The following is an 18409-nucleotide window of genomic DNA, read 5'->3' as shown; positions in this document are numbered from 1 at the left end:
CTATGCAGGAGAGCTAGGAGACATGGTGATAATTTAAAAGATCACACACAAAAGCTTTAATTCAGTGAGAGAGAGATGGAATTCAGTTTTATTTTGTCCTCTCTGAAACTTCCATTTACACCACGGCCTCGTCTATCAAAGAGGAGGAGGAAGAGGAAAAACTCTGCCCGTCACCACAGAACTCAAGTACTCAGGTACTTGTTCCTTAGAGGCAGCAGGCTATTTGTGTCTCCAGTTTTTTGGCTCCAAGAGATTACACTTTCAGTACCAGTGTAGTGAGGAACCACTGGCAAACTGCTGGAAATGTCTTCTGGATTAATCAGTGTGTCATTTCATAAAGTGCTTCTGGAGTCAAAATCTTGTCAAGCTGTCAAAAGTGTCCATACTTTTGCAACACAAAGGATAAAAGAATCCCAATGGGTATGTCACTGAGTCCTTCCCAGCTGGGTCTCGTTATTGGCACTGCCACTTTAGCCGCCGAGGCGCTGGCCCTCACCCCAGGCAAAGCCTCCTGGCCGCTCTTCAGGTAGTGGATTGTAATTTGGATCTTCATCTGGTGTATCAAAAATAGCCTTCCTAAAAGACAGCCAACAGATATAATTTAGTCCCAGAGTCATCTTAGGTCCTAAATGCTACTCCAAGGTCAAAAAGATCCCATGGGGTTTCCACCAATGGACAAGCACTACGTCTGCCTACCAGTGAAACAGTTCCATATTTTGAAGGGATTCATAATTATTTCGCATTTACATTAACTTTTACCTCCTTTACTAATTTTTACTACAAAAGCAATACATGTAATTGTAGAGAAAACAGGAAATATATACGAGCAAAACATCCTAGATCCCCAGAGGTACTGACACTTTCAATATTCCTCCAGAACTTTTATATATGTAATTTTACAAAAGTTAGACACTACTTCTGTTTTGTAACCTTTCCCTAAATCTATCATGAATGTCTCCCCACAACCAAGGTATCACCCAACATCCACTGACAGATGAATAGACAGACAAAATGGTATAGACATACAATGGAACATTATTCAGTCTTAAAAAGGAAGGAAATTCTGACACATGCTACAACATGGATGAACCCTGAAGACACTGTGCTAAGTGAAATCAGCCAGTCAGAAAAGGACAAGTACTGTATGTTTCCAATTACATGAGATACCCAGAGTTGTCAAATTCATGGAGATAGAAAGTAGAATGGTGGTTGTCAAGGACTAGAAAGTAGAATGGTGGTTGTCAAGGACTCAGGGGAAAGAAGGAATGGAGAGTTAATGTTTAATGGATACAGAGTTTCACTTTTGTAACATGAAGAGTTCTATGGATGGAAGGTGGTGATAGAAGCACAAATGTGAATGTACTTAATGCCACTGAACAGTACACTCAAAATGTATAAGATGACAAATTTTATGTATACTTTACTGTAATTAAACTTTTTTAAAAAATTAACAAGTTATTCCAAGAAAAATCACCCGGAGCATAAGAAGGGATAGCAAATGTCCAAAAGACTTTTAAAATACTACTATATGGTCATTCAAAATTTCCTTAAAGAATTAACCATTAAAGAAGCATCCTCTATTTGCATTCATGTTTTTAACTGTACTTGCCCACAGCTGATGAAATTAGATTACCTGAAAACTCCTGTTTTATACTGGGGTCAGAAAAAGCATCTATAATTTCAATATGAGCTCCTTTAATTCTTACAAATTAACAATAAACAGGCACTAAAAGAAAAATAAAGAGCTGAACAAGCAATTCAAAAAGGAAATCCAAATGGTTAAAAAACATGAAAATGTTTGCTCTCACAAGAATTAAAGGAAAGCATGTTAAAAACTGAGACCCCCCCCCCATCTACTTCCCAAACATTAGGTAGGGCAGAACAAAGCAGGTGTCCATGCGTGGGGATGGGGGTGGGGAGGGGTGGAGCCATGGTGGCCCAGAGCAGGATGGGGGTTAGGGGAGCAGCCCTGCATAGGGAGTCAAGAGCCCAACTGGGGCATGCACACATGGAGCTGGCCTGCTGCAGGGTGTCAGCGCCTGAGTAGGGTAAGGAGGGCACCGCCATAAGAGGGCAGCCTGACACAGGGGGTCTGAGGCAGAGCAAGGTGAGCAAGGCATCCGTATGCAACAGGGGGACACAGTGATGAGAGACTGGCTACATATGGGGGTATTAATTAAATAAGTAAAAACATTAATGATAACAGGAATCGGGTTTCTCACTATCAGTGAGAATGGGGAAATACGGAAAGGGGTGGATTGTCATAAAATAGAATACTACTCAGCAAAAAAGGGAACAAATTACTGATACAAGGAAAACAATGTGAGTTTCAAAAACATTATGTTGAATGAAAGAGCCCTTATACAAAGGAGTATATACATACTATATGATTCCACTCATGAAGTTGTAGAACATGCAAAACTAATCTGTGGAGGGACAAAATCAGCATAGTGATTGTTTCTTGGGGGAAGGGGGCAGGGTTGACAGGAAAGGGGCTTGAGAGAACTTTCTGGGTAATGGTAATTTTATCTTGATAGGAGTTTGGGTTACATAGGTATGTGCGTTTATGAAAACCCGTTAGTCAAAATCCTTGCGATTTGTGTATTTTGTTGTATATAAACAAAGAACTCTAGTTAGGGACTTCCCTGGTGGCACAGTGGTTAAGACTCCGCACTCCCAATGCAAGCAGCCCGGGTTTGATCCTTGGTCAGGGAACTAGATCCCACATGCATGCTGCAACTAAGAGTTCGCATGCCACAACTAAGGAGCCCACCTGCTGCAACTAAGACCTGGTGCAACCAAATAAATAAATAAATAAATTTAAAAAAAGAACTCTAGTTAGTGATACACATTCTAAAATATTTAGAGAATTAAGTATACTGGAATGGAAAGATGGATGGAGGGATAGATAGATGTACAAAAAGCAAGAATAGTAAACTGTTAATTGTAGAATCTATGTGGTAGGTAAATGTGACTGTATAATTTTTTCCATTTTTCTGTAAGTTCGGAAATTTTCATAATAAAATATTGGAGGAAAAATACAGAAAGGAAAAAAAAATTGAATGAATCATGTGGAGTTGTACCAGAACTGTGAGTATCCGTATAAACCCATGTTTTAAAAATACATAGATCTGAAAACATACATGTATATACACTCATATGCATATGTATATAATTCCCTTGCTCTGTTCACTGAGAGGACTTGGGAGCAGTAATACTCCAAAAGCAATAAGCACATTTGCTGCCCAGACCTTGGCTTCTAAATACCATTCTCTACTAAAAAGGAACTAGGGCTCCTTAAAGAAATAGCTGATTCTACAACTGTGTCAAGAAGAGCACAAGATGAGCCTGGGATATCTTGCTGGGCCAGAAAGTAATAAATTGGTTTAAAAAAAAAAAAAAAAAGATGGGAGCATGTTGAAAAGTACTTCAAAGACAGTTTAAGGAGGTTCCCCGTGGCCAAATCTGGGACAATATAAGCATCAAAATAAACAACAATAATAAGGGATTATAATCCATGAATAAAACATGAAACCATGGATTCTTGCAGATATAAATGAATTGAAATTTGATAAGAAAAAGGATGTTTACGTAGTCTCAAAGTACCTCCCCACAAAACACTTAATTACAAAGGGGAAAAAAAGTAACTTTGCAGTGGAGAAGCCCTGCAGATACCTTAATCAAGTAATCAAAGTGATTACCACCACTTTGGCAAATTCAACCAATTGAAATCCTGTGCCAATAGGCTGCAATCAGAAGAACGCGGTATCACTTCTCTGATATTCCTGCCACAGATGCAAAACCTGAACCTAAATGTGAGGGAACATCAGAGAAACCCAAATTGAGAGACATTCTACAAAATGGGGTTATAATCTTCAAAAACATCAATGTCACGAAAGACAAGCTAAAGCTGAGGAGCTTCTCCACACTGAAGGAGACTGAAGAGACGTGGTAACGAAGTGAAACACCTGAATCTGAACTGCATTCTTCTGCTATAAAGAACATTTTGAGGACAACTGCCAAAAGTGGAATTGGGTCTGAGGATTAATGTTTATTTCCAGATTTTGACTATGTAAGAGACTGTCCTTGTTTACAGAAAGTGCACATTAAAGGGGGTCATGGGGCTCTCCCACATTTGATGAAGATGTGGGGAAATGGACACTTATACGTTGCTGGTGGAAATGTAAACCTGAATATCCATTCTGCATGGCGGTTTGGCAATAAACTGAACAGCTATTCTACTTGTAGGAATTTATCCTTTGAAAATAATCATGGATGTGTGCAAAGGATGTGCCGCTACACATGCTATATGGATGTGTAGCTACAGAATGTTCACCACTCCAATCATGGAAGGAAGAGCAAGAAGGATGTCAGTGTCCATCGATAAGAGATTCGTAAATCGTGCTCCATTCATATCGGGGGTATCATGCAGCTGTTACAATTTTGTTAGACATTTATGATGGAAAAATAATTATGATATATTACATTAGAAAGAAGCTTATGAAATAGCATTTTTTAAAGAGTACACAGATAGTAAAAGGCTCATGAATACATATCAAAAAGTTAACAGTGGTAGCCACTGTTATATCTAAATGGTGGGATTATGGAGGATTTTACTTTCTTGGTTTTGCTTATTCTACAATCAACATTTAATAATAAAAACATTTTATTCCTCAAGTGAACCCTTTTTAATGCAGTACATCCCAAGGACACAAAATTCTGGCATAGAAGGAGGTCCTATAAATCAAAGCTCTACCGTCAGGAAACTGAGATGTGAAAAAGGAGAAGGGACTTGCTTAAAATCACATGGCTGGTTGGCAGAACAAACAACCTATACCTGGTTTCCAGCCCAAAGCTATTTCCACTCTACGTCACTGCTTATCTCTATCACCTGTTTGGAAGACCGGACGTTCCACCTTTAGAAACCTCCCGCTAGTCGGTTTTGCCCACTTTGCTACTTCACCTCTCTCACCTCAGACAGCATCCTTCATGAATCCAGGAGGCTCCTCCCTGGGACAGGAGGTGCTGGTGGTCAGCTGGGACAGCAATTACCACATCACCCTCAGGACACCTTGAGCCTCCTGCCGCAACTCTGGCATGGTCTGTTCCTACCCAATCCAATTGCTCCTCAACGGCAGCCAGATTGCTCAATCTCCAAATATTTACTGGCCTGAACTATGTGTGCTAGGAGCCCCGGTTTATCTGCAAGGAACACGTAACCTGGTGTTAAATACTCACAGAATAGATGGTGTTTTCAAAATTCTTATTCCACCAGGTTGATTGGGAAATACATCTTCCAAGAAAAAATATATGTGTCCAACTGCAATACCTAGAGTCAACCAGAAATAAAGGATGAGGGAGAGGATTAGAAATTTGATTGCAGGAGGCTCTACCAACAAAAATTTCTTCTCTTTAGAAGAAATGTCAAATATACTTATTAACATCTTGAAAACTAATATTGTAGTCTTTGAGCATATAACTATCAGATAATCCTATAACAGCTGTATATGAAGGCCAGGCAGAATTAACATGAAAAACAGTGACAAAATAAGTTTGCAAGTAAAATAATAGAAAAAGTAGTGCTAAGAGTCTTACCCAAGAGGTCCACAATGATTGAGTTCCCCAACAACAAGGAAAAGCCCATGAGCACCCAGGGTAGAAAGGGGGCCTGGAAATTGAGAAGGCCGAAGAAGTTCATGCGGACATACGGGTTCCTTCGGCTCCACACGTAGACAAGCATTATTGTAAAGGCCTGGCCCAAGAAAACTAAGCTCACAAACAAACCAAAAAGCTAGCAGTTGGCATTAAGGAAAACAGCAACATTAAGTATAATAGGGAAGACTGGGCAAGAGAACTAAGGATTGTGTTCTAACACAAATCTGAATTAGGAAAGGCGAGCAGTAGTTACATCTTTAGGGGAAAAAAAAGCCTGAAAATAATTACCCAGAGCCATCAGGCAAAAACCTGCTTAGGCGACAACATCTGAATTGTTGCTAATTCAAATTAATATTCTGCTTTCATGAAGTTCTTGCCTCTTTGGAATATGTGTTAATTCCTTGGTCAGTAATCACCATGAGGACCTTTACAAAGGCGAATCAAGCCAGCTGGAGCAAAACCATCTTGTCAGACAGGGCTACATCCAAGTCTGGTACTCAGTTGACAATTCTTTTTTCAAAAAAGTAATTTATTTAACTAATAAGAAACTACTGTATAGCACAGGGAACTCTACTCAATGCTCTGTGGTGACCTAAAAAATGGGAAGGAAATCCAAAAAAGAGGGGCTATATGTATACATAGAGCTGATTCACTTTGCTGTACATCAGAAACTAACACAACATTGTAAAGCAACTATACTCCAATAAAAATTTTAAAAAAAGTTTTGACGTTGACCAAATAAACGTCTTAACAACTTAGTTTAAAAGTAAAGTACACCCATCAACAAGAATACATCTAAGATACTTAATAGTAACCCACCTGGGTTAAAAGTTCCTCTGACTTGCTCACAGTAGAAAAGCATCCTGTCCAACCTCTAGGCTTAGAAAAGCTGTCACATAAAGTACGCTGTAAAATAAATAGGAGCCTGAAGCTAATATCTGGGGGGGTCTACTTTTATCTGTTCATTCCGAGTATCTAGTGAATTTTGGGAAACAGGTGAAAAGCTTTAGGAAGAGAGAGGGAGTTCTTTAATATTTTCCTGTATTTGTTCTATTTGTCGAAGGATACAGTCATTAAGAATCCACCAAAAAGGAACATAAATACAAAGTCTGCTGTCCGACCTCGGAAAGAGCCTTCTTCTAGCATTCGACAGTAACGATATCTTAAGTTCCAAGTTAAGAAAATGTTAAGCACACAAATATGAAGAAAGTAAAATTTAATGTATCACTTAAGTACACCTGGACTTCACTTTATGCGTAAGAAGTCAGCCTCTGTTTCTATAAGAATATTTATGCGTGGTGGTATGGTCGCTCCTCTTTTACCAGGCATTTTAGGCAAGGTGAAGAGAAGACCGGCTCCATGTTTTACAAAAACTGTTCCTGACGAGGGAACTAAGCCAGACACCACATAAACATGCTTCCCGTCACCTACTACACCTTTTCAAATTTGTACTGTTTTTCCCATGTTCACCCACACCATAATCTACACCATCCTTGCTTTTTCACAACCTAATTTGGAGGAAATCCCCATCAAGAAGCTTCATGTAATAATCTGCTTTTTCAGGCCAGGGAGTTAAGCAGTGCTATACCTCAGTCAATAAGGAGGCATTACAATGAAAAAATTTAATTATTAGAAACTTACCAGAATGATATACCATACAGAAGACACAGGAATCCATCCTAGGGCAGGAATCCTGTCACCCCTAAAAGGCCCTCTGTCTACTGCAGATGAGCTGAGCTGTAACTCCCCTCTTAATCCAGAGGGTCGGGGTGCAGGAGAAATGCCCTGCTCAGTGGCCCCAATTACCATCTGATCAGAGCACAACTCTTCCTCTCTTTCAACAAACTGGAACACGGCGAGCCCGGGAGACACGGCACTGTCTTTCCAGCCAGTAGAACCAGCAACCAAGATCCAAGGAGATCTTAAGTTCTCCATCCCCCATGAACCCACTCCCAGGTTGTGTTTTATCACTTGGGGCCCGCCGGTGTTATTTTGTAAGTACGCCTCAATTAAATCACTTCTGCTCTCCCTTGTTCAGATTTGTAAGTGGCTTATGGGCAGAAATGTAAACATTTTACGGTTAAATACCTCCCATTTGAATAAACAGTGACCTACAAACACCCTCAAAACATTACTAACTGACCAACTATTCTGTGTATCACTGAGCCAGTAGCCAGAAGTTACAGCTAAGATGGTAACAAAAATAACAGGATTAATAATTTCAAACTTAATATTGTATCTCCTAAGTAAACCTAAAGTTTTTATGCTAACCCCACTTAGTAAAGGATACAGAAAAATCATGTTAAATAAAAAATTGAATCCAACTGGCCCAAAAAATAAGAAATTGGTGATTAGCCTCCATATCTGTTAAAAGAAAAAAAATCAAGAGAAAGATAGATTAAGTAAAATATACCAGGAAACATTTTTATAATAAGACGAAGGAGATATCCTATGACTACAAGGGTTGGAAGGCCATGAATAGGTGATCCTATGTCTGAACTCAAAAGTGAGGCACACAATCTGACACTGAATTTTTGTGCTGCTTCAGTGAAAGACATCACTTGCCCCAGGAAATTTCTAAGGATAGTAGGACAGAAAACTTGAAATTGTGATTCTTTCTTTTTTTTTTCTAAACCCATACCATATGGTCAGGCAAATTATGGGAAAAGTTTGATGGAAAGACTAGATTAATTTGCAGAATAGGAAACAGTGCTTTCATATATGTAGTATCACAATCTAATGAATAGTCTCAAGATATGAAAGGAAAATTGCAGGATCTAATATCAATTGCTAAGAAATGTTTCTATATTAGTCGTCAGAAACATCCAGAGTGAAGAGTAACTCTAAAGCAAATACTCAAGTTGTAGTCTGAACAAAGAGCCAACTCCCTATAAGTAAAGACCTAATACTTTAACAATTAGAGTCTAGTTGGTAGATACACAGACACTCATTTTCAAACCCTGATATACTCTTTCCCACCCAAACCATCCACGCCTGCAATAAAAACAACTACTCACAATGATAGAACACTTAACATTTAAAGTGTTTTAAAATATTCTGTTCTCTCATGTGACCTGAATTATCCTGTGAGATGAGCAGGTCGGCACTACCATCCCCATTTCACATATGAGGAAAGTAAGAGACCTGGATGATTTTAAAATGGCCTGCCCAAGGACACACAGCTTGTAGAGGGAGACTGAACTCAAACTTAGAAATCCTAATTCCAACTGCAGATACGTGGTGTCAAGAGTTTAACCTCAGGGGCTTCCTTGGTGGCCCAGTGGTTAAGACTCCATGCTTCTACTGTAGGGGATGTGGGTTCGATTCCCTAGTAGGGGAACTAAGATCCCGCATGCCACATGGGTGGCCAAAAAAAACCCCAAAAAACAAAAAAACAAGAGTTTAACCCCAGGCAAAATCAAGTCTCGTTTGTTTGGATGGAGCTATAGCTCCCAGAGAAGGCCACGTGAGTAGAGGAGGAAGAAGGCAGTGATAAGGGTCCACAGGTCTGCTTTATGCATCACTTAATTCTTAAGAATTGGTAACTATTAAAGTTGAAACAATTCAGGATCATTTACTACATATTAACTGCATCCAGGATTTTAGAGTCCTCAACCTAGTGAGGAGACAAGCATATAAATAAGTGCAAGTATGAGATGAGAGATATAAAAAAAATATTTACAGATACCCTAAGGACACAAGGGAGGATGAACCTGAGAAGGCTACACAAAAGCTGCATCTTGAAAGACAAGCTGGAGTTCAGTGGGTATAAAGTGAATGAAACACATTTGGGACAGAGGCAACAGCAGGTGTAGAGACAGAATTACTGGTTTTGGGGTCTCTCTCTTACTCCAACTATAGCCTATATGATCATCCTAGAACAGGAAAGCACATCTCTCTTTTACACTTGATCTTAGCCAAAAGGCCGAGAAGCGATCACATCTCTCTTTTAGCACTCAAATTACTGGAAAGGACCATCTCTCACTGTAATCTAATACGCTGGCATGTTGTCTTAGATGTCAGTCTTCTGGAGTTCTGTTAGGATGATGTGATCCCTGGAAGATGGATCAGAGCGCTAACTGAACTGAGTCTCTGAACAGGACCATAGCAGTAACACCGAGGTGGTGGGGGTGGTACATGGTGGTGAGTGCACAAAATAAGGGCACCCTGTGAGACTCTCCCTGGACAGCTAGCTCATCAGTCTCCTCTCAATCTATAACATTAACTTTGAACCAGTGATTCCTAAATACAGGAACTGGACACATCAAATCAACACCATGCAGGGAACTTTAAAAATAAAATACAGATTCTTAATTCCTACCCTTGGTGATTCTGATTTGGTACATGATGAGAGGCTTGAGAATCTCTTAAAAGTTCCAGGCTGCAAGAATCACTGCTTTGTATCCCCCCAGCCAACCCCCTCGCCCACCTCCATAAGCCTTATAATCAAGTACTCCCACTGAATTCTTTGAGACAGTATATGACAGAATTAGCTACTAAAATGTAAGAAAAACAAGTTTAAAAACGGATACATTAATGGCGGTTGTGATGGACCACTTACTTGAAAGTGTTTAAAGATTAATTCGGGATTGAAGTACAACTGAAAAGGTGTGATCAATTCCAACTGCTAAAATAGAAAAAGAGTTTCTTCAAGGAAGTCAATCAAGAAACAAAATATCATCATTTACAACAAAAGATTAATAGGGCCAGCAATTTCCCGCTCTCAGTCACTTAGGCTGAATCATTTAAGGCTTTCTTCTTAGGCTGGAGGAAAAGGTTGGTAAAGAATTGTGTAGAACTGATACAATTCTTTGTATTCCCCAATACCTAACACAAAATAAAAGTCTGTTTGATGTTTCAATAGTTGAGGGTAATGTGAAGGTATGGAAGGCAGGTGGTGATATCTTAGATACAGGGCAAGTAAGAGCAGCTGCTACGAATCTGCCCAACACATGGGCACCACCTGAAACAACTGTGTGAAGCAACAGAATTCACTCAAAAGAACCAAGACTCAATACCCTGCCACCGCGAGGGCTGGGTGCTTCCAGCCAACCTCTATCACAGACTCTATTTCAAGACTTTCCCGCTCGACAACTTCCAGCTTTCTATCCTCAATATCTACGTTTCTCCAGTAAGCGGACCCTCCTTCCACTAGTCACCACGGTATCATTTGGCCACCGCAGGAGTCCTCAGACACGTTTCCTGGGTGGGCGGCTCCCGCAGCCCTGACTTGGTACAGATCCTGCCTTTATCTCTCAGAAACTGACCTGCAGTCCTGATCCTCCAGCCCTCTTGGAGTAGCACTCCCTTCTAGGGTCACCGGATAAGCACTCACGGGGTCACTCCGAACCCCAAAGTGAACCCTGTATGCCTCCACCCACCCTTGAGACCAACCCCTCTGAGCTTCCCGGAGGCCCAAACCCGTTTCCCGAGGACCCGGTTATATCCAGCCCGGATAATGAGAAGCTGGCGCTGCAGCTGCTCACCACAGCGGCGGTGGTGAGGACGCAGGCGGTGGTGTAGGCGCGGCTGACCGGTGGGATCTGCAGGTACTCCAACCGGAGGCTCTGGTACGCCATCTTCCCCGCCGCCGCCGGCCCCCCCCCCCCCGCCCCACTTCCCCTTCCGCCAGTCTGTCCCAGCGGCGGGGCGGGATCGGGGCGGGATCAGGGCGGGGCCCTCCCCTTTACGCTGCTGCCCAATCAGCGCTGCTCAGTTGGTCAGCCACCAAACGCTAGAGCCCGAATGAAAGCACACCCGCCAATCACGAGTTGTGTCTCCGCGGCGGCCCAGCCTCGCTTCTCCACCCACCTACGTCGCGGGAAAGAGAGTGAGTACCGGTTCCTTCCGCCAATCCCCGCAGGCCACAGCTAGCTTTCCCGCTCGTCCCCTTTCCGTCACCAATGTAGGTTGCCCCCAGACAGCCAGCCAATCAGGAGCGCGGTGGCATCTTGCCCTCGCTCTAAGGCACCTAGCGGTCGGAATTTGGGGGAGTCAGCGGCGCCGCCTATCTCTGGCAGCAGGCGGTGGTTTAAAGGAGGTGGCGGGAAGCCGGTGTTTGGTCGAATTCGTCACTCTCATGGTCGCTTGGGTAAGTGCCACGGGGCTGCATTTTCTCTGAAGAGGAGCGAGAAGGGGTGTGGCACTGGCTGAGGCCTCATCGCCGGGCGCTGGAGCGGCCAGATGGAGCAGCGTCTCCGGTGGGCCGCGAACCTCCACCCTGAAGGTTCCGGCATGCAGCGGGGGCGCGGGGCCTGCCGGGAGCTAGTCCTCAGGCCGGAAGTGGTTCCTGCCCCGTTGTTTCTGAAGCTCGGGCTATTCTACTCGCTGAGGTGTCCTGGGCACCTCCCGCGTTTCACCTGTAAATATCGATTGAAGCCGTACTCATCCTGCCCTCAGGAAATCTAAGGCTTGCGGAGAAGATAGGCCCGTGCTAATAATATCCTAAAGTAGGACTTGGCCAGTGCCCGAAGAGAGGTCCTGATGGGAATTCAGAGGAGGGGGTGGGTCCCCAGGGAAGTGTATTTAAACTGACCCTTGGAAGGTATTTCTCCAGGCATCTTCTCCTGAGGGAAAGACATCACAGGGAAAGGCCATAGCTTGGTTTGGTTGGAACAAAGAGTAGTCAGATCATGGCAGGCAAAGTTAAGAATATTATACTTTATTCGGTGGGTTATAAGGAAGCCCTAAAGGTTGTTAGAACAGGGAGTGGCCTCGTCTGGTAGTATATAAGGAAGGAATTAAGTAAAAGGCTGGAGAGAGTGGTTTTTAAAAAGGATATGGATGGGTAATTTACAAAAGGAGAAACATGAAGAGTTAATACGTTTCGAGTGGTGCTCAACTTTACTGGCAGTTGGAGAAACGCACATTAAAATATTTTTGCCTACACTCCAAACATCACCCTCACAGCCTATTGATAAAACAGTGCTGAATGTTTTGCTTACCCTGGTAAGCAAAACACCTTGACAGAGCTTTGGCAGAGTCTTGTAAGGATGACAGGCAAGATTGGAGTTTTTTGAGAATCGCAAATTTGGTTGAAGGTGGATTTTTCCATTTGGAGGCTTGATTAGTATCGGGTAGAGCTCATGAAAAGCAGTCCAGCATTGGTAGAAGCAGCTGAGGCGAGGGTTTCAGAGAATCTTGCTGTACAGATTGTTGGTGCTTAGCATTTCAGAGTTGATCAGTCTTTCCGGGGGCTCATAATGAACAATCAAGCCGTCTGGGCAATGAAAATAATGTAAACAGTAAGCTGTTTGGGGAGGCAAGCAGACCGTCGGTAGCTGCAGTCCTCAGTGTCCAGCCTGTGTGGGGGTTAGATGGTTTTGGTTTTCAAAAAGCAACACTGTAAAACAATTTTACAAGATTGGCAAAAATAAGAATTTTGAGTAATATCAAGTGAAGGCAAAGACATGAGAAAGAAATTCTCATATACTGCAAATGGGAGGGTAAACCAGCCTAGCTGTACTCCCACCCCTAGTGTTCTGGAGAACATTTTGGCTGTATTTAGTGAACTTATGTATGAGTAAACTCTGTGGCCCAGCAACTATGGACAGTGGACACATGAAGTACGGTATATGCATATGGTAAACTTAATGGAATACTTCAGTTAGAACCAATGAAGTGGGGCTTCCCTGGAGGCGCAGTGGTTAAGAATCCACCTGCCAATGCAGGGGACACAGGTTCAATCCCTGTTCCGGGAAGATCCCACATGCCGCAGAGCAGCTAAGCCCGTGCGCTGCAACTACTGAGTCAGCGCTCTAGAGCCCGTGAGCCACAACTACTGAAGCCCACACACCTAGAGCCCGTGCTCCGCAACAAGAGAAGCCACTTCAGTGAGAAACCCGTGCACGGCAACGAAGAGTAGCTCCCGCTCGCTGCAACTAGAGAAAGCCGCGCACGCAGCAATGAAGACCCAGCGCAGCCAAAAATAAAGAAAATAAAAAAAGAACCAATGAAGTAAAATAACAATGAAGTGTAATAACATGAAGTGATTGCAAACATAATGTAAAGCAAACCATACATAAACAAAACTGTATTTTTCAAGACTATACTGTTGACCCTTGAACAACGTGGGGATTAGGGGTGCCAATCCACCCAGCAGTCAAAAATCCTTGTGTAATTTAGAGTTGGCTCTCCATATATGCAGTTCTACATTCACAGTTTCAAGCAACTGTGGGTTATGTAGTACTTTATTTTATTTATTTATTTATTTTAAATATTTATTTACTTATTTATTTTTGGCTGCATTGGGTCTTCGTTGCTGTGCACAGGCTTTCTCTAGCTGTAGTGAGCAGGGCTACTCTTCATTGCAGTGCACGGGCTTCTCATTGCGGTGGCTTCTCTTCTTTTGGAGCATGGGCTCTAGGCACGTGGGCTTCAGTAGTTGTGGCTCTCAGGCTCTAGAGCACAGGCTCAGTAATTGTGGTGCACGGGCTCAGTAGTTGTGGTTCACGGGCTTAGTTGCTCCGCAGCATGTGGGATCTTCCTGGACCAGGGCTCGAACCCGTGTCCCCTGCATTAGCAGTCGGATTCTTAACCACTGCGCCACCAGGAAGCCCCTGTACTTTAGTATTTACTACTGAAAAATATCCACGTGTGACTGGACCTGTGCAGTTCAAACCCATGTTGTTCAAAGGTCAACTGCATGTCTAAAACCTCTTAAAGATGAATTAAAATTAAAGATGAACTGAAAAGGCATACATTAAAACACTGGAGTAGGTTCCTGTGGGAGATGAAAGAAGAATAAAATAAGAGAGGACCTAGCACGGACCAAATATAGAGTGCTATGAAATAGGAAGTATTATCACTTCAATTATACATATGTGAGGTCCTTAAAAAGGAGGACAGAGTGGTTAGTGAAGGTCAGATGATGAAGGTCCTTGTAAGCCGTGTGAAAGAGTTTGAAATTGATCCTGAAGGCATAGGGTAGCGTTGAAATTAAAATCCTGTTAATCCACAGAATCCTCTCCACAAGACATAGAAGAGAAAGCAGTTTTATTACTGAATAAGCATATCTGGATTATAATGCATTATAGGTAATCTGTGAATGAGATTACAAAGACAGAAAGAAATTCTACCCTATTTTATACAGCTAAACCATTACAACCATTCTATTTTTAGCCATGACATAAGTTCTCAAGATTAACAGCATCTTGTCCCGTAGAAAGATTTGACTGCACCACTTGCTTCAAATTATTTCATAAGGTTCATCCTAAATTCACCTGGTAATTGAGGTAGCCATTTGTTTTAGCTAATGACTTTGCAGGAATAATGAAACTATCAATACTTTTATTTCTCTGACAAGTATATGGTTACAGCTCAGAAAAAGGTCCCTAGGTTAAACACCCACAGTGACAGGGAGATAGGAGTGCTATTTTCCTAGATGTTTACATTTGAAAGGAATGTCCCCCAGACCCTTGAGAAAACATCAGGCTTGCTCAGCTTCTAATGGGATATTTTTCAGATGGCAAGGTTGGAAGGACAGGGGAGTTGAGGACCTTGGCAAGGGAGCCGTTGAAGTGATGGATCATGGAGCTTAAAATGGAGAGAGGAAGAAGTGAGGTGGGAGAGACTGAGAGCTAGAAAAAGAAGATCAGACGGCTGAAAGTCTTGAAGATGAAGGTATAATATGAAAATGCGAATGAGCGTTGGAAGACTAGCATATCAGGTTGTGGTCAAAAAGTAGGAGCAGCTGGGGAAGGAAGTTACAAATATCAATTGCCACGTGGCTAAAAGAGTGGAGATGAAGATCATCGAAACTCAAGAAACTGAGTCTCTAGGGCATTGGTAAGATCATCCATGTAAACTTGAAAGTTGTCTGGGATGATAACAGAATTCCGAAGGCTGATCCATAGGCCAGAAGCCTGAGTAACTGAGAGGTGAGGGAAATGGACAATGAGGAGGAAGAAGGGAGGTTACAGGCTGATGGAAAGAGCCTCAGAGAGGCAGGGTTTGTATCCTGTTGCGGATGAGTGAGGCTGGAAGTAGCATCAGGTATCAAGGAACATAAGCTTCATATTTTTTTGTTTGCTTTTCTATCTGTAATGACATTTGTTACTTTCATCAGATGATTTTTTTGAACACAAATGAAATTTTTTCTTATTACATTTGCAGATTTTTCACATTCAAAATTAACAAAACAAAATAAGCCAAGATGTCTGTTGATCCGATGACCTATGAGGCCCAGTTCTTTGGCTTCACACCGCAAACTTGCATGCTTAGGATCTACATTGCATTTCAAGACTACCTATTTGAAGTGATGCAGGCTGTTGAACAGGTTATTCTGAAGAAGCTGGATGGCATCCCAGACTGTGCGATTAGCCCAGTCCAGATTCGTAAGTGCACGGAAAAGTTTCTTTGCTTCATGAAAGGACGTTTTGATACCCTTTTTGGCAAAATGGAGCAGCTGTTTTTACAGTTGATCTTGCGTATTCCCCCAAACGTCTTGCTTCCGGAAGATAAATCTCAGGAGACGCATCCTTATAGTGAGGAAGAATTCCAGTTTCTCCAAAAAGAAATTGAACAGTTACAGGAGAAGTATAAGACTGAATTATGCACTAAGCAGGCCCTTCTTGCAGAATTAGAAGAGCAAAAAATTGTTCAGGCCAAACTCAAACAGACATTGTCTTTGTTTGATGAGCTTGAGAATGTTGGCAGAGACCATGGGACTAGTGATTTTAGGGAGAGCTTGGTGTTCCTGGTCCAGAACTCCAGAAAACTACAGAATATTAGAGACAATGTGGAAAAGGAAGGCAAAAGACTGAAAATATCTTAATGTCTAAATAGTAAAAGGAGTTTGTCAGAAGGTGGAATGATAAGGGGTTTATATCAATGACCATTGTGATCCTAGTGAACTGTGTACTTTTGGGGGGGTCTCTTTTGTTCACTCTTTCTTGTATTCCACATCCTCCTCCTTTTTGGTCCACTCTCCTGAAGCATCTATGCACTACCTTGAGCTGATCTTTGAAGCATCTGTGCTTAGCAGCCTCTAATGGGTGGGAAGGGATTCTTGGTCCAATAACGACTCATTTGGGGGCATGACTGAAGAAGTAAAGCTTTCCCTGGCCATTCAAAGATATTTGTAAAAGTTGTACCTTGGTCATGAGTCCTCTGTAACCTTGATCCTTTTGCCTTACTCTTTGGATGAGACCAAATGAGAAAAAGGTTAAGTGGGCATCTTCTTTATTAACCAGCCACTGCACTGCGGGACAGCCAACACAGACTGCTTGTTCTTGCCCAGTAACTTTTCTCACACAGGGACTTCAATAACTCGTTCAAGGAAGCAAGTAGCAGAAAAAACAACTATGACCTTTAGAAAGAAGAAAGAAGTTATTTTGTTTCTAAAATAAATCCTTTCCATGATCAAGGCCTTGGTGAGGTTAAAGAGTATACTGTCTTGGAGCCCAGCAATGGAAGACTTTGGACAAAAAGGAAGCAGATTTCACTGGCATAGAAAAGGAAGCCTGGAACATATCCAATAGCAAAATTTATATTAACTGACTATTAGGTATTTATACCATTTTTTTTCCATGCTTCAGTTAGTTTTGGAATCTGCCTTGTACCTAATATTTAATTAACTTATTTATTCACACTCATAAGCATCAAATATTTAGTACTCTCAGTGATAAATTTTAGCTGTGTCTTGTGCTTAAATTCAATGGAGTCTAATATTTCCTTTTGTAACTAATCCATGTAAAATGTTAGATCACCCAAGGAAAGGGGAGAAATAGCAATAGTTGCTCTTAAGGTATTACTTGCCTTCCACGTCTTCCTAAAGAACAGGATTTGGAGTTTCTCCTTTATATAGAAGTGTAACTTAGGGTATTAATATTTGCAATTAAATATTCATCAGTTTAGGAAGCCTGTGTTTACCTGGAATATGTTTATTATCAAAGAGTCCTTTTTTCCAATCCTGTACATTAAATATATATATTTTTAAAGCATTGATTTGTGATTTTCTGCTGTATATAATATCATGGTATGCATCCTTCAGTATGACTTTTTACCCAAATGATCATTTCTTTTTATTTTTTATTTTTACATTTGGAGCTTATTTAAAATCTCCTGGTGTAGTGGGTTGAGTGGTGATCCCCCAAAAGGTATGTCCATGTCCTGATTCCTGGAATCTGTGATTGTGCCTTATTTGGAAAAATGGTTTTGCAGATAAAATTACGTTAAGGATTTGGAGATAAGGAGGTCATCCTGATTTATCTGGCTGGGCCCTAAATCCAAAGACAGATGACTTTATAGAGGGAGATTTGAGACAGACAAGGAGGAGGCCTTGTGACCACAGAGGGAGATTGGAGTGATGCAGCCACAAGTCAAGGAATGCCAAGAGCCACCATAAGCTGGAAGAGGCAAAGAACAGATTCTTCCTTAGAGCCTCCAGAGGGGGTGTGGCCCTGCTGACCCCCTTCTTTTAAATTTCTGGCTTCCAGAACTGTGAGAGAATACATTGCTGCTGTTTTAAGTCACTAAGTTTGTTACAGTAGCTGCAGGAAACTAACATACCTAGTGAAATTAGAAATTAGAAATTAAGGTATTTGTAAGGATGTAGGCTGCTTTTTTTTTTTTTTTTTTAATTTATTTTTCGCTGCATTGGGTCTTCATTGCTGCACGCAGGCTTTCTCTAGTTGCGGCGAGCGGGGGCTACTCCTTGTTGCGGTGTGCGGGATTCTCATTGCGGTGGCTTCTCTTGTTGTGGAGCATGGGCTCTAGGCGTGCGGGCTTCAGTAGTTGTGGCACACGGGCTCAG

General features: G+C 41.9%; 2 protein-coding genes across 7 annotated transcripts; one reads left to right on the top strand and one right to left on the bottom strand.

Annotated features, from left to right (window-relative positions):
- Positions 1–55: 55 nt before the first annotated feature.
- DERL2 (derlin 2) lies at positions 56–11601 on the bottom strand. Of its 5 annotated transcripts, none has more exons than XM_082443931.1 (7): positions 11467–11601; positions 10217–10282; positions 7946–8019; positions 6724–6817; positions 5596–5791; positions 5239–5329; positions 56–576 (listed from the first exon to the last, which is right to left on the bottom strand). In XM_082443931.1, exons 3-7 carry the CDS (start codon positions 7954–7956, stop codon positions 471–473), a joined length of 498 nt encoding a protein of 165 aa, XP_082300057.1. In that variant the 5' UTR covers positions 7957–8019; positions 10217–10282; positions 11467–11601; the 3' UTR covers positions 56–470. The 5 variants fall into 5 exon arrangements, with proteins under 5 accessions (XP_082300057.1, XP_082300054.1, XP_082300056.1 ...); XM_082443928.1 differs by lacking the exon at positions 11467–11601 and adding an exon at positions 11142–11259; XM_082443930.1 differs by lacking the exons at positions 5596–5791; positions 11467–11601 and adding exons at positions 6475–6561; positions 11037–11258.
- A 5-nt stretch (positions 11602–11606) lies between these two features.
- MIS12 (MIS12 kinetochore complex component) lies at positions 11607–17599 on the top strand. 2 transcript variants are annotated; one of them, XM_082443948.1, is made up of 3 exons: positions 11612–11746; positions 15119–15276; positions 15769–17599. In XM_082443948.1, exon 3 carries the CDS (start codon positions 15809–15811, stop codon positions 16427–16429), a length of 621 nt encoding a protein of 206 aa, XP_082300074.1. In that variant the 5' UTR covers positions 11612–11746; positions 15119–15276; positions 15769–15808; the 3' UTR covers positions 16430–17599. The 2 variants fall into 2 exon arrangements, with proteins under 2 accessions (XP_082300073.1, XP_082300074.1); XM_082443947.1 differs by lacking the exon at positions 15119–15276 and having other exon boundaries at positions 11607–11746.
- The last annotated feature ends 810 nt before the right edge of the window (positions 17600–18409 follow it).

Source organism: Balaenoptera physalus, assembly GCF_965194825.1.
Source record: "Balaenoptera physalus genome assembly, chromosome: 20".
Lineage (NCBI taxonomy): Eukaryota > Metazoa > Chordata > Mammalia > Artiodactyla > Balaenopteridae > Balaenoptera > Balaenoptera physalus.
The sequence above is the reverse complement of the archived record's forward strand: the minus strand, read 5'-3'. Positions and strand labels throughout refer to the sequence as shown.

What these genes read in the sequence shown, in the direction of transcription:
- MIS12 (XM_082443947.1), top strand. Translation starts at nt 15,809, where the DNA reads ATGTCTGTTGATCCGATGACCTATGAGGCCCAGTTCTTTGGCTTCACA.
- DERL2 (XM_082443927.1), bottom strand. Translation starts at nt 11,234, where the DNA reads ATGGCGTACCAGAGCCTCCGGTTGGAGTACCTGCAGATCCCACCGGTC. An exon ending in TAATCTTTAAACACTTTCAA is followed by an intron (nt 8,020 to 10,216) that starts GTAAGTGGTCCA and finishes TTCTTTTAACAG; the next exon opens with ATATGGAGGCTAATCACCAA. An exon ending in TTATTTAACATGATTTTTCT is followed by an intron (nt 6,818 to 7,945) that starts GTATCCTTTACT and finishes TTGGAACTTAAG; the next exon opens with ATATCGTTACTGTCGAATGC.